At 38.5% G+C, this 16,114-nt stretch overlaps 1 protein-coding gene across 1 annotated transcript in view; it reads left to right on the top strand.

Annotated features, from left to right (window-relative positions):
• MYO3A (myosin IIIA) overlaps nucleotides 1-16,114 on the top strand; it is a 231,457-nt gene that overhangs the window by 25,324 nt on the left and 190,019 nt on the right. The window contains 2 exon segments of the mRNA XM_021064905.1: nucleotides 10,141-10,245; nucleotides 10,831-10,930. Of these exon segments, the coding sequence (XP_020920564.1) occupies nucleotides 10,141-10,245; nucleotides 10,831-10,930 (205 nt within the window).

Here is a 16,114-nt window from a genome sequence, read left to right as displayed (position 1 = left end):
TTTAATGTTACGGCCCCGGAGATAACATGTACTCAGAAGAAGAAGTGAAGCCTGTGCAGGCTTGTATGTGTGGGAGGGGTCGGGGAGGCAGAGCAGGAGTGGAAAGCTGGGCTTCTGAGTTTTTCTGATAGCAGCATTGCTCCTTCCTACCGTTAACTTGGCACCGTGGCCGTAGAGTAGCCAATGTACAAGACAATTCCCTTCATGCTCTTAGGGCTGAAACAGCCTTTTCCAGCTCTTATATAAAAGGTTGTTATTTGGTGTGTGCTTGCAGCAGAACAAGACAGGCAATTACCTAGAGTCATCTCATTTTATTTTTTGTTTAAAGGGCAAGATGGAAAAGAAGTCTCGGTGTATTTCTTTACATTCTTCTAACCCCTCAAATACATAAATAATATATATAATGTTTGTATGTCTCGTTTCCCTAATAGTACTTCTGTGATTCCAACAGCCTTTGCTTTCTGAATAGGAGTGCAAATTCATGGTAGGACCTCCAGGGGGAAGATATGAGATGTTTTGCCATTTGGTAAATCCATATATGTTGACCATACACATTAAAATGCTTCTTCTAAGTTTTCTTTTCTATCGTAGATGTCTTGTTTCTCACACTACCAGTGTTTGATGGTGTTTTCCCAAGAACTTTGAAACATTTTACAGTGAGGGATACTGTATCTTCCACATCTTGACTTAGTGGTTACAGGCTTATAATGGGCAGTCACCCTGCGTTGACATTGGTTTTAACAGTGCTTTCTTTGTCTCTTTCCCTGATTTTTCTAGGAAGCTGTTTGCCTCTGTTGGTATAACACCCAACTGTTAGGCTCTACTAATTGCCGCCTGTTTCCTCTATTATTTTCAACAACGTCCTGGGGCACAAATTGCATTGTATTCTAATCCAATTAAATTTAGGCCTCTCTGCATGGGTAGTGTTGAGGCTAGTCTTTGAGGTTTTTCTGACCCCAGGAGAGTTATTCTTAGCTCTTTATGTCTTTGAATCTCTCTGCTAATCGAGCTGGTCTGTAGTTAGGTTCTTAGTCTCATGAAGCTACCAGTCTCCTTAGAATTACTGAGACCGCCACAATTTTCAAGAATGCCCTTGAACATGAACTTCCATACACTCTCTCCCAAATAAAGCCAGGTCTACTGGGGAGAGTTTTGGAGTTCTTTTTTGTGGCCTGCCTCTCTCTGAACAAAATATCTGAGCCACTCTTCTGAAGATGGCAGCAGGGACAGTGACCCACATCTCTTGAAGCGATTCCCTGCTCTGTAAGCAGGATTGTGGACCAGAGGGTAGATTCCGGTCTTCTCAGCTTGTGTCTTCTGGCCCAGAACCTGTGCCCAATGAACAAGCTAAGGTGAAGGCAATTAAGACCCCATTATTCCTAGCCTGCAATTCCTGAATTAAAACTCCACCCTGTGGCTGGGGGCTGAGTATGTAGGGGTGTGGAAAAGGGAATTAGGGAGCTTGGCAAGAGTGAAGTCTTCTTGCTGCCACCGTCCATCTTGGTGAACTTAAGGTGACTCATACAAGGGCTCTGAGAAAAACAAAGTCATTAGGACTTGAGAAACTCCGGGCCCTGATTGTTTTAAAGAAATTCAAAAATAGAGTGTACTTGAGGTTAAACCATTAAAGTAACAGTATAAGGCATTCTGTACAGCTATATATTTTTCTGTATCCTGCATGTAACTAAAGATTAATGTAGCATGTTAGACACCTAAGCAAGCACTATAAATGTATCTCCCTCTTTTTGTTAGGGGTCCATTATTGGAAAGCCATTCCCTGTGGACCCCCAGGCGTAATAAAGCCATTTTCCATCTTCCTTGAGTGTCCTCTGAGATGATTTCTGGGAATTCTACAACAAACAGAGGAAAGGAGCCCCCCACCCACTTGGAATTTAGTCTCTGCAAGATGGAGCCGGGGAAAGGGGTGAAAATGCTGGTGGTCTGCTCCCCCCAGGAAGATAATGTAGATTTTGAATGGGAACTAGGGAATAGGGAACCCATCTTCTTGGCAAAGCTCTTGTCACTCTGTGCTGGTGGATGCCAAGGTGAGGAAGGTAGCCCAAGTGCCAAGACTCTTGGTGATCTTGCCAAGGCTTAGCTGTGTTCTTGAATGTTTCTTCATTTTGCTGTATGTCCTTACAATTTCCAAAACCTTTAACTCATTTTTTATTTGTATAATTTTCACCAGTTATATTGGGGAATCAGTCCACAGAATTCTTTCACTATCATACTGGGAAAAAAAAAAAAGAATCCCATGAAATCTTTAAGAAAGAAATAAGTAGTCTTGATTCAGTTGTGAGGACAGCATTACACTGACCAGAGAAGACAAAAATATTACAAAAAAAAAAAAGAAAATATATTCTAACATTTCATCTGAACATATTTGGAGAAAATCTTTTCCAAAATATTAACAAATTGAATCCAATAAAATATAAAAATCTTTATATGTTATGACTAAATGCGATTCATCCCAGGATTGTAACTTTATTAGAACATTAAAATAATGTTGTTAAACACCAAAATTTATTGCATCATAATTCACTGTATTAATGGAATCAAAGAGAAAAAAACCAAGAAAAATGTGTCAAAATTTGACACTCATGTGATAAATATTCTCAGCACTTTACGAATAGATGGAAATTTCACCTAACAGAGTGCATCTACCCAGTTTTTCTTTTTTTTTTTTGTTTAGGGCTGTACCCATAGCATATGGAAGTTCCCAGACTAGGGGTCAGATCGGAGCTGCAGCTGCCGACCTAGCCACAGCCACAGCAATGCAGAATCTGAGCTGTGTCTGTGAACTACATTGCAGCTCATGGCAACACCAGATCCTTAACCCACTGAGCGAGGCCAGGGATCAAACCTCTGTCCTCATGGATACTAGCTGGGTTCATTACCGCTGGGTTTCATTACTGCAGAAAATCTGGACTCTTCACAAAAGCATATGTATTTCATATGTGTAATATCTTTATCTGGGGGAAAATTCAAATTAAAGCACAATGAAACTACTAGTATAAGCTCACTAAAATGACTAAAATTAAAAAAACTGGTAATATCTAATATTGGTGAGGTTGTGAGACAAATTGAAATTTTACACATTACTTGGGCAGTGTGAAATGGTGCAGTTACTTTGCAAACAATAGAGCAGTGTCTTATAACATTACCCCTACAGTTACCACGTGATCCCAAAGTTTCACTTGTAGCCATGGGCTAAAAATTTGTTTCTGTAAAAAGACTCAAACATGAATGTCGATAGTATTTTTATAAAAAGAGCAAAGTGAAAACTAGAGTGAGTGTTAGAAAATAAGAGTTTCTGCTTTTGTGGGCTTACACAGAATATGTTCAGATTAAGTGCAGGATGTTAGAGCATTCTTAGAATAAACAGCAATGAAAAACAGCAGAAATCTGAAATGCCAATTGCAGAAATTAGTAGTTCTTCTCCAAAATTTTGAGTAAAAATCCCACATCTTCTCCTAACACGTTATAGACAAAACAAATACATTTTGAAATTTTATGAAGGCTGTCTTTAGAACTGAGTTGTAATGATCTGTTTAGAGGATACCGTCCCTTTTGATTTAGGTTGCTTTGTTTTTTAATGTTTGGCTATAGCCTGAGTAGAGAATTCATTTTTAGTGCTTCCCTGTTCTTTAGTGTAGCTCTGGTTTAAGAAAATTATACTTGAATATTGTTCAATGAAAGAACATTAAAGACCTATTACAACACTGTGTTTCCAAGCTACACTTTGGGGTTTTTCTGGTCCCCTCTTACAAATCTTCCTTCTAGTCTATCTTGGTGATTTAAGGACTGCATAGCATAAATATGACATAATTTGTTCCCCTGTGTGCAGTTCTTTTTAAATGGAAACGTAAGGTCACTTTCATTTTTTATGATCTACAAGAAAATTTCAACAACATTTGCATTTCCCTTAGTATATATTGAGTCCTTCACTTTCATTTAAAAACGAATGTACTTCAGTTAAATTTTTTCTTACTTTTCTTTATATGTCAAAGGCATTTTATGCTAGGTGAACAAAAATAAATTTTATCCAAGAGCATATTTGAAATTTTGCTAATTCTAAATGAGGATTTAGAAAATCCATGGTGTTCCTGCTATATAGCATGGGGAACTAGATCCGATAACTTGTGACAGAACATGATAGAAGATAATATGAGAAAAAGAATGTGTATATGTGTATGACTAGGTCACTCTGCTGTGCAGCAGAAATTGACAGAACATTGTAAATCAACTTTTAAAAAAGAAAGAAAATCTATGGTGTATCCCATCTTGAGCATCTTTGGAAAGAGGTCAACCACAAATTAAATGTGGTTTATTGACATTTGGTCCCTCTGGTCTGTTAATAATTTCTATGCTTGTCATATTGGCCCTCTCCTTTTCTTTTTTCATGTTAGTCTAATTCTTCTTAAAGTTTCATTCAGAAGACCCTTTTCCATTCTGAAAATTAAACCACTGTTCCTGCTTAGGCTACAAATAATTAGCTTCTAAGGAGACACTTGAGGGCGGGGGGGAGTCTGTCATACTTTGGATTAATTATTATTTTAGGATCTTTGTGAATATTCTTGATGTTAGCATTTAGGTTTTTTTTGTTTTTTTGTTTTTTGTTTTTTTTGGTCTTTTCTAGGGCCGCTCCTGTGGCATATGGAGGTTCCCAGGCTAGGGGTCTAGTCAGAGCTGTAGCCACCAGCCTACACCAGAGCCACAGCAACTCGGGATCCAAACCATGTCTGCAACCTACACAACAGCTCACAGCAATGCCGGATCCTTAACCCACAAGCAAGGGCAGGGATCGAACCCGCAACCTCATGGTTCCTAGCCGGAATCGTTAACCCTGAGCCACGACGAGAACTCCCAAGCAGTTAGATTTTTTTAAAAATTAGGTTTTATTTTTCAAGCAGGTTTAGGTTGGTGGAGGAACTGAGTGTAAAGTACAGAGAGTTCCCATAAACCCTCAACCTCAGTTTTCCCTGTTACTAACATCTTGCATTGCTATGGTACCTTTGTTACAGTTGATGAGACAATGATACATTATTGTTAATAAAAGTCCAAGCTTACATCAGTGTTCTTTCTTTGTGTGGTACATTTTACAGATATTGTAAAGACTTTATTCTTTTAGAGTAGTTTTAGATTCACAGGAAAGTTGAGAGGGAGGTACAGAGATTTCTCATATGCCCCAGCCCCCACTCATACATAGACTCCCCCATTATCAACATCTGTCACCAGAGTGATGCATTCCTTACAATCGATGAACCTGCACTAACACATCCTGATCATCCAAGGTCCACAGTCTACATTTGAGTTCACTCTTGGTGGTATACTTTCCGTGGATTTGACAAATATGTCATGACCTTTATTCATTATCACAGTGTCATACAGACTTGTTTCACTGCCCTAAAAATCCCTCTCTGCTCCCTCTATTCATTCTTCCTTGAGCCCTATTAATCATTGACCTTTTTATGGTATCTGTAGTTTTTCCTTTGTCAGAATGCCATAAAATTGGAATCATATAATGTGGAATTTTCAAGTTGCCTTCTTTGACTTAACAATATGCATTTTTTTTTTTTTTTTGTCTTTTCTTGAACCGCTCCCGTGGCATATGGAGGTTCCCAGGCTAGGGGTCAAATTGGAGCTGTAGCCGCCGGCTTCCGCCAGAGCCACAGCAACATGGGATCCGAGCTGCGTCTGCAACCTACACCACAGCTCACGAATCCTTCACCCACTGAGTGAGGCCAGGGATCGAACCCGAAATCTCATGGTTCCTAATCGGATTCGTTAACCACTGCGCCATGATGGGAACTCCCAACAATATGCATTTTGAGAGTCTGTTATTCCTTGTGTTGGTAACTAGGTTTTAAACTGCATTCGGGATTTCCCGTCATGGTGCAGTGGTTAACGAATCTGACTAGGAACCATGAGGTTGCGGGTTCGATCCCTTCCCTTGCTCAGTGGGTTAACAATCCGTCATTGCCGTGAGCTGTGGTGTAGGTTGCAAAGGAGGTTCAGATCCCATGTTGCTGTGGCCCTGGCGTTGGCTGGCAGCTACAGCTCCGATTCGACCCTAGCCTGGGAACCTCCATATGCCGCAGGAGCGGCCCAAGAAATGGCAAAAAGACAAAAACAAAAAAACAACAAAAAAAAAAACTGCATTCAGAGCCATACCTTCTGTTTTCTGGACAGTTTTAAATCATTGAAATGTTCTATAATAATTGGATGTCTATATATAATACATGCCTCACACATGTACAAAAATTAACTCAAAATAGATTATAGACCTACCTATATGTAAAATCTAAAACTATTAAACTTCTAAAGAAATTATAGAAGAAAAATTTGCCACTTGGATTAGGCAGACATGTTCTTGATATGACATAAACACTTTCTATAAAATTTTTAAAATGATAAATTTAGAATTTCTGCTTTTCAAAAGACAAAATAAAAGGGCAAGCCACAGACTAGGAGAAAATATTTGCCAAACATCTGATAAAAGTATCCCAAATATATAAAGAACCCTCAAAACTCAGTAATCGAGTAAAGCAAGCAATAACAAAATGAATCAAAGATTTGGACACTTCACCAAAGAAAGTAAATGAATAGCAAATATGTGCATGAAAAGATGGGTGACATCATTAATCATTAGACAAATTCAAATTAAAATCACGTGAGGTAATCCTTTTTAAAAACTCACAATATCAATTGCTGGCAAGGATATGGCACCTCTGGAACTCTAATTCACTGCTAGTGGGAATGCAGAATGATATAGCCACTTTGGGAAATAGTTTAACAATGCCTAGAAGGTCAAACATGTGATCAATAGGAACCAATAGTTTCCTCTTATATATGTATTTACCTAAGAGAAATAAAAACCATATTCATGGAAAAAGCCTTTCAGTTAATGAATGCATAAACAGTGGTTTATCTATTCAATGGAAGACTCACCATTAAAAAAGGAATGAATAACATTAACAGCATTAAAGAAAGTTCAGCAACATAGATGAATCTCATATTCATTGTGCCGAATCAAAGAATCCAGACAATGTGCTATACCTTAGGACTCAACCCCATGACAGTTGTGCAAAGGCAAAAGCCATAGGGACAGAAAAGAGATTAGTGGTTGCCAGATGCTGAGAAAGGGGCTTGACTACAGAGAGGTGGGGGTAGTAGATTTTTATGTGATGGATTTGTTCCATATTGACTGTGGTTATGGTTACATGATTGATACATTTTGTCAGTCCTTAGAATTGTATGCTAAATTGGGTAAATTTTATTGTATGTAAAATTATACCTCAAAATATCTTACTTTAAAAAAAAAAAAAACCCTGAAATGTATATCACAAAGAATTCTGCATTCCCACTTTGACTAGTTGGGGAAAATAACTATTTCAAAGAAATATTGTTATCAGAAAGTGTTGTTTGAACTGCTTAGTGCAAACTCTGAGATCATATTGGTTCTTTTTTCAATTTTTATTTTATTTCCTGAACATTCCTTACAGCTCCTTTATTCTGCCTGTAGAATCCTAGCTGTTTAGCTGTTTAGCTCTTGCATTAGCATAATAGCCAACCACAGAAAATGCAGCCAAAGAGAGGCCACACTTTGGATGTAAAGGAAAAGACGTTTAGTCTCCCTACTATGAGTCTCAGAAATTTAAAAACTGGTCCAAAAACTTGTTTGTTTTAAATAAGTGCTGTGTACTTTAAAGGACTCCAAATTTCTTTTCAGTCAGTTTTGGGTACTTTTGTGAGCCAAGTGTTCTGGGCCACAGGAGGCAGTGTGACCCTGTATTCTGCTGTCAGGACAACAACACTCTTCTCCTTATCCAGTGAAAAGGTGTTCCCTTTTCTGCAGAAGAAATGAGGGTTTGGGAAGGCCAGGTCTGCACCTACCCCTGTAGAAGATGAAAGTTTTCTTTGAATGTAGAAAGACACAAATTATAAATCGGGTTGCAGCTAAGTGTTCACTTGTGAGTTAGTGTTTAGATTTTAAACACTTATAAAAACAACGTCTTACGTGATGGCTATGTGACCAGCCAGCCCAGGGGAGCATGTAGGGGGAGCATGAAGTGTCACAGTTAAATGGAAGGCTGGACTCTAAAGTCATATTTTAGCTCTGCCATTCCTGTGTGATCTTTTCCAAGTTACCTTATCCTTTTGTGTCTCCCTTTCTCAATCTTCAATGTGGGGAGGATAATAATAGCTATTTCCCAAAATGTTGAGATACACAGATAATGCCTGTAAACGGATTAGAAATGTGCTGGCACAGGAGTTCCCACTGTGGCACAGTGGTTTAATGACCTGGCCTGTCTCTGTGGAGGCACCGGTTTGTTGCCACACCTGTGGCAGAGATCGCAGAGGTGGTTCAGCTTCAATCCCTGCCCTGGGAACTTCCGTATTCCATATGCCACAGGTGCAGCTGAAAAAGAAAAGGAAGAAAAAAATGTGCTGGCACACAGTGCATGCTCAACACCTCTTAGCTGCTATTATCTAATCCATAGTGTATCAAAAAAGTTCAGGCATCCAATAAACTCTAATTACCATGTTAGATAACATTTGAGAGAAGATGTGTTCAGTATTTCAGACTAGGATGCTAGGAATACACTTCCTCTCACCTTCTTTCTCTGCCTCCTTGTAGGGCAGTTGGGTCAGGGAAATGACGGCTCTTAGTTCCCAGGCACTGAGGTGGCAGAGGAGGCCCCATAGGTCAGGGTAAGGGTGAGGAGACCAGGGACCAGAGCCCTGGGAGGAGAGACGGCTGACAGCAAAGGCTAAAGGAGCAGAGGTTAGAGGATCAAGTGCTCATGGGGTCAGAGCTTCACTGGGACCGTTTACCTAGTTATCTCCCCTCTCATGTTCCAGCTAACATCACTGTTTCTCTGTTCTGCAAATAGGCAGCTCCTTTGAAAGTTTACCGTGGGACTTCATGTTACCTCACTTTGGAGAAACCTGGGTGTGAGAAATTCCCATACCATGTTCTTCCCTTATGTTTCCTCTACTCCTAGGAGGTAGGGTGGAAGGAAGCTAGGAAACAGAATATTTAGAAGAGTTTTCTAAAATACTGTTTGTAATCCTCAATTCAATGCCCTCTCAAATTTTACCAGAAAGGAGTTTTTTTTTTTTTTTGTCTTTTTGCCTTTTCTAGGGCTGCTTCCGCACCATTTGGAGGTTCCCAGACTAGGGGTCTAATCGGAGCTGTAGCTGCCAGCTAACACCAGGGCCACAGCAACACGGGATCCAAGCTTTGTCTGCACCTTACACCACAGCTCACAGCATAGCTGGATCCTTAACCTACTGAGCGAGGCCAGGGATCGAACCCTCAACCCCATGGTTCCTAGTCAGAGTCGTTAACCACTGAGCCATGATGGGAACTCCAGAGGTATATTTTTAAATCAATGCGCATATGAAACAGTATATTGCCATGGATTGAGGTTGTAGTGTCGAGAGCAATATTAAACTATTAGAAATTAAGAGTACTTTTAAGCCCTAGATCCTTAAATTTGAGACTAGTTTATTGAGCAATATTAAACTATTAGAAATTAAGAGTACTTTTAAGCCCTAGATCCTTAAATTTGAGACTAGTTTATTGACAGTTCTTTTTTTTTTTTTTTTTTTCTTTTTTGTCTTTTTAGACCTGCACCTGTGGCATATGGTGGTTCCCAGGCTAGGGGTCTTATCGGAACTGTAGCCACTGGCTTATGCCAGGGCCACAGCAACGCTGGATCTGAGCTTCGTCTGCGACCTACACCACAGCTCACAGCAACGCCAGATCCTTAACCCACTGAGCGAGGCCAGGGATCCAACCCGCAACCTCATGGTTTCTAGTCATATTTTTTTCCTCTGCACCATGACAGGAACTCCTGAATCATAATTCTTATCCTTAAAAATCAAGCCCTGCACTTCTCCATACTCTCTTCTAAAAATAATTCATAGGAAAACTGTGTTCCAATAATTAATGATACATCCGTACAAGGTTTTATGTTCACTTCACTTAGGAAACCATAAAGATGGTGAGAATAATCACTTGAGAAAAAAATTGGACAATTTTTTAAGATGTTGTTTTGAGAAAACCTTTTATAGCAAGTACTTAAAGCATCATATCCATTTTAATATCTATCTTAAAATATTCTTTTATAGCTGTGCAATGGAGGGTCAGTAACAGATCTTGTGAAAGGATTTCTGAAGAAGGGCAAAAGAATGAATGAGCTTATAATTGCCTATATTTTACGTGAAGCACTACTGGTAAGGCAGTTTAAATTGTTCATGCATTAATTATGAGGCATTCTAGTTAAAAGATTTGGATCCAATCCTATTTTTAGGAAAATATCACTACGTTAGTATTTATTGATGCAAACGTAAGATGGAAAATCTGACATGTTTAGCATAACTAATTCCTTTTTTTCCATTAGATATCTATCCTCCTGTATCATCAGAACCCTGAGTTTTGATCTCTGAGGAGGTATTTTTCTCAGATTGATTATGGAGGAAGCAGACAATGTGTATTTTTTACTAATAGTTAGGTTTTTATTTGCCATTTAAAATAAGTATACAGATTTTTTTTTCTGTTGAGATCAGCGTATTTTAAGTAAAATATTTGCTAAGGGATAAGGAGTATGTGCTGGCATTTTGAGTTTTTATGCAGTCCAAAGTGGAAATGATGCACTTTGATTTGACCAACTTAATGTGAAGTATTTAAGAACATTCTGAATGGTGATTTTAACATGTGTTTTCTACTGATTTTGTGTCAGTGCATCCATCTGAAAAAAAAATGTGTTTTTGTTTGAAGCTTTCTTTAAAAGTCACTGTGTATTTATTTTCCTCTTCTAGGGACTCCAGCATTTGCATAACAATAAAACTATCCACCGTGATGTAAAAGGAAATAACATCTTATTAACCACTGAAGGCGGAGTTAAACTTGTAGATTTTGGTAAGTTTGGGTTGAAATGCATGGACTTGGGCTGCAGAATGAATAGTATGATATGATTCGATCATTTTCCATTAGGTTTTTTCCTAGGCATTGAAAGTAGAGGAAAAAAAATAGTATCTTATTGAGGTAAAAATGTGCAGAGATTTTAAAAATTTGGCAAATGAGAGATTCCCAGAAAAAAGGAGTGACTTCTTTCAGACCAGCTTGTGTATATCTGTGACACCACTGCAGCAGTCAGTGAGGTTGATTATCTAAAATAGACAGGCTCTGGAGTTCCTTGGTGGCCTAGTAGTTAAGGATATGGCATTGTCACTGCTGTGACTCAGGTTCGATCCCTGACTGGGGAACTTCCACATTCCGTGGGCATAGCCAAAATAAAATAACACAAAATGAAATAGATGGGCTCCAAGTGATTACACTGAGTCTAAATGGTAAGCCTCTGCCGTTATTGCTTTACTAACGGGTAAGTACCCAAACCTAGGATTTTGAGATGTGAAGGAAAATCATCAAGTTTCTCTAGAAAAGTATCTTCCCTCCTAAGAAGGTGGCACAAGTAGAGATGGTCTCTTTCTTCCTTGGGACCTTCTGTGTCTTATTGTCTTATTGTTATGCCTGCAGCTAACTTGTTCTATCCTGACACATTTTATCCCCAGTTTGGAAAGGCCGCCTGACAGACCGGAAGATGGGGCAGGCCTTTGATGACATAAAATCAGCCAACTAAATCACCAACTTCGGGTTTTTTTGGGTTTTTTTTAAATTTTTTTTATTACTCAATGAATTCATTACATTTATAGTTGTACAATGATCATCACAATCCAATTTTGTAGGATTTCCATCCCACAACCCCAGCACATCCCCCACCCACCAAACTGTCTCCTTTGGAAACCATAAGTTTTTCAAAGTCTGAGTCAGTATCTGTTCTGCAAAGAAGTTCATTTTGTCCTTTTTCAGATTCCACATGTCAGTGAAAGCATTGGATGTTGATGTCTCATTGTATGACTGACTTCACTTAGCATGATAATTTCTAGGTCCATCCATGTTGCTAAAAATGCCAGTATTTCATTCCTTTTGATGACTGAGCAATATTCCATTGTGTATATGTACCGCATTTTCTGGATCCACTCCTCTGTCGATGGACATTTAGGTTGTTTCCATATCTTGGCTATTGTAAATAGTGTTGCAATGAACACTGGAGTACATGTGTCTTTGTGAGTCATGGTTTTCTCTGGATAGATGCCCAGGAATGGGATTGCTGGATCAAATGATAGTTCTATTTTTAGTTTTCTGAGGAATCTCCATACTGTTTTCCACAGTTGTTGCACCAATTTACAGTCCCACCCACAGTGTACTGGGGTTCCTTTTTCTCCACACTCTCTCCAGCACTTACTGTTTGTAGACTTTTGGATGATGGCCATTCTGGTTGGTGTAAGGTGGTAGGTATCTCATAGTGGTTTTGATTTGCATTTCTCTAATAATGAGTGATGCTGAACATCTTTTCATGTGTTTTTTGACCATCTGTATGTCTTCTTTGGAGAACTGTCTGTTTAGATCTTCTGTCCATTTTTTGATGGGGCTGTTTGTTTTTTTGGTATGGAGCTGCATAAGGTGTTTATAAATTTTGGAGATGAATCCCTTGTCAGTTGATTGACTTGCAAAGATTTTCTCCCATTCTATGGGTTGTCTTTTCATTTCGTTTAGGGTTTCCTTTGATGTGCAGGAACTTTGAAGTTTGATTAGGTCCCATTTGTTTGTTTTTGTTTTTATTGTCATTACTCTAAGAGGTGGATCTGAGAAGATGTTGCTGTCGTTTATGTCAGAGAGTGTTTGGCCTATGTTTTCCTCTAAGAGTTTTATAGTGTCTGGTCTTGTATCTAGGTCTTTAATCCATTTGGAGTTTATTTTTGTGTATGGTGTTAGGGAGTGTTCTAATTTCATTCTTTTCCATGTGCTGTCCAGTTTTTCCCAGCACCACTTATTGAACAGGCTGTCTTTCCTCCATTGTATATTCTTGCCTCCTTTGTCATAGATGAGTTGGCTGTAGGTTCATGGGTTTAATTCTGGGCTTTCTATCCTGTTCCACTGATCTCTATTGCTGTCTTTGTGCCAGTACCATACGGTTTTGATGATTGTTTCTTTGTAGTATAGTCTGAAGTCCGGGATCCTGATTCTTCCAGCTCCATTTTTCTTTTTGAGAATGCCTTTGGCTATTCTGGATCTTTTGTGCTTCCAAACAAACTTTAAAATATTTTGTTTGAGTTCTGTGAAAAATGTCCTTGCTAATTTGATAGGGATTGTATTGAATCTGTAGATTGCCTTGGGTAGTATAGTCATTTTGATAATATTGACTATTCCAGTCCAAGAGCATGGTATATCTTTCCATCTATTTGTGTCATCTTTGGTTTCTTTCATCAATGTCTTATAGTTTTCAGAGTACAGGTCTTTTGTCTCTTTAGGTAGGTTTACTCCTAGGTATTTTATTCTTTTGGATGCAATGGTAAATGGGATTGTGTCCCTAATTTCTCTTTCTGCTCTCTCATTGTTAGTGTATAGAAATGCCGTTGATTTCTGTGTATTAATTTTGTATCCTATGACTTTGCCAAATTCATGGATGAGCTCTAATAGTTTTCTGGTGGAGTCTTTAGGATTCTCTAGGTGTAGTATCATGTCATCTACAAATAGTGATAATATTACTTCTTCCTTTCCCATTTGGATTCCTTTTATTTCTTTTACTTCTCTAACTGCCATGGCTAGGACTTCCAATACTATGTTGAAGAGTAGTGGTAAGAGCGGACATCCTTGTCTTGTTCCTGATCTCAACAGTAATTCTTTCAGCTTTTCACCATTCAGAATGATATTTGCTGTGGGTTTGTCATGTATGGCCTTTATCATGTTGAGGTAAGTTCCCTCTATGCCCACTTTCTGAAGGGTTTTTATCAGAAATGGGTGTTGGATTTTGTCAAAGGCTTTTTCTGCATCTATTGAGAGGACCATATTGTTTTTATTCTTCAATTTGTTAATGTGGTGTATCACACTGATGGATCTGCAGATATTGAAGAACCCTTGCATCCCTGGGATAAATCCCACTTGATCATGATGTACAATCCTTTTAATGTATTGTTGGATGCTGTCTGCTAGTATTTTTGTTGAGGATTTTTTTTTTTTTTTTGTCTTTTTGCCATTTCTTGGGCCGCTCCCACGGCATATGGAGGTTCCCAGGCTAGGGGTCGAATCAGAGCTGTAGCTGCCGGCCTACACCAGAGCCACAGCAACGCGGGATCCGAGCCGTGTCTGCAACCTACACCACAGCTCACGGCAACGCCGGATCGTTAACCCACTGAGCAAGGGCAGGGACCGAACCTGCAACCTCATGGTTCCTAGTTGGATTCGTTAAGCACTGCGCCATGACGGGAACTCCTGTTGAGGATTTTTGCATCTATTTTTGCATCTATGTTTGCATCGGTGAAATTGGCCTGTAGTTTTCTTTTTTTATGGTATCTTTGTCTGCTTTTGGTAGCAGGGTAATGGTGGCCTCATAGAATGAGTTTGGGAGTATCCCTTCCTCTGCAATTTTTTGAAATAGTTTCAGAAGAAGAGGTGTTAGCTCTTCTCTAAATGTTTGATAGAATTCGCCTGTGAAGCCATCTGGTCCTGGACTTTTGTTGGAAGTTTTTTAATCACAGTTTCAATTTCAGTTCTTGTGAGGGTCCATTGATCTTTTCTGTTTCATCTTGCTTTAGTCTTGGAAGATTGTACTTTTCTAAGAATTTGTCCATTTCTTCTAGGTTTTCTGTTTTATTGGTGTATAGTTGCATATAGTAGTCTCTTGTGATCCTTCGTTATTTCTGTGATGTCTGTTTTTACTTCTCCTTTTTCATTTCTATTTTTATTGATTTGAGTCCTCTCTTTTTCTTGATAAGTCTGGCTAAGGGTTTATCAATATTGTTCTTTTGTTTTGTTTCATTGATCTTTACTATAGTTTTCTTTGTTTCTATTCCATTGATTTCTGCTCTGATCTTTATGATTTCTTTCCTTCTACTAACTTTAGGTCTTGTCTATTCTTCTCTCTCTAGCTGCTTTAGATGTAAAGTTAGCTTGTTTATTTGAGCTTTTTCTTGTTTCCTGAGGTTGGCTTGTATTGCTATAAACTTTCCTCTTAGAACAGCTTTGCTGCATCCCATAGGTTTTGGAGTGTCATATTTTTGTTGTCATTTGCTTCAAGGTATTTTTTAATTTCCTCTTTGATTTCTTCAGTGATCCATTGGTTGTTTAGTAGCATGTTGTTTAGTCTCCACGTGTTTGTGTTTTTTGCAGTTTTTTTCTTGTCGTTGATTTCCAGTCGTATAGCGTTGTGGTTGGAGAAGATGCTTGATATGATTTCAATTTTCTTAAAGTTACTGAGGTTGGATTTGTAGCCCAGGATGTGATCAGTCTTAGAGAATGTTCTATGAGCACTTGAGAAGAATGTGTATTTTGTGGCTTTTGGATGGAATGCCCTATAAATATCTATTAAGTCCATCTGGTCTAATGCATCATTCAGGGCCTGTGTTTCCTTATTGATTTTCTGTCTGGTTGATCTGTCCATTGCTGTAAGTGGGGTGTTAAAGTCCCCCACTATGATTGTGTTATTGTCGATTTGTCCTTTTAAGGTTGTTAGCAGTTGCATTATATATTGTGGTGAACCTATGTTAGGTGCGTAGATATTTAAAATTGTTATATCTTCTTCTTGGATTGCTCCTTTGATCATTATGTAATGACCTTCCTTGTCCCTTAAAATATTCTTCATTTTAAAGTCTATTTTGTCTATTATAAGTGTTACTACTCCAACTTTCTTTTGATTCCCGTTTGCATGGAATATTTTCTTCCATCCTCTCACTTTCAATTTGTATGTGTGCCTAGAAGTGAGGAGGGTCTCCTGAAGACAGCATATATATGGTTCTTGTTTTTGTATCCATTCAGCCAGTCTCTGTCTTTTGGTTGGGGCGTTTAGTCCATTAACATTTAAGGTAATTATTGATATGTATGTTCTTATTACCATTTTATTAGTTGCTTTGGATTTGTTTTCCTTGCTCTTTTTTCTTCCCTTCTCTTGTTCTCTCCTCTTGTGGTTTGATGACTATCTCTAATGTTGTATTTGAATTGATTTTTCTTATTTGTGTGTCAATTGTAGATTTTTTGTTTGCAGTT

Source organism: Sus scrofa, chromosome 10 (assembly GCF_000003025.6).
Source record: "Sus scrofa isolate TJ Tabasco breed Duroc chromosome 10, Sscrofa11.1, whole genome shotgun sequence".
NCBI classification, from domain to species: Eukaryota; Metazoa; Chordata; class Mammalia; order Artiodactyla; family Suidae; genus Sus; species Sus scrofa.
The sequence above is the reverse complement of the archived record's forward strand: the minus strand, read 5'-3'. Positions and strand labels throughout refer to the sequence as shown.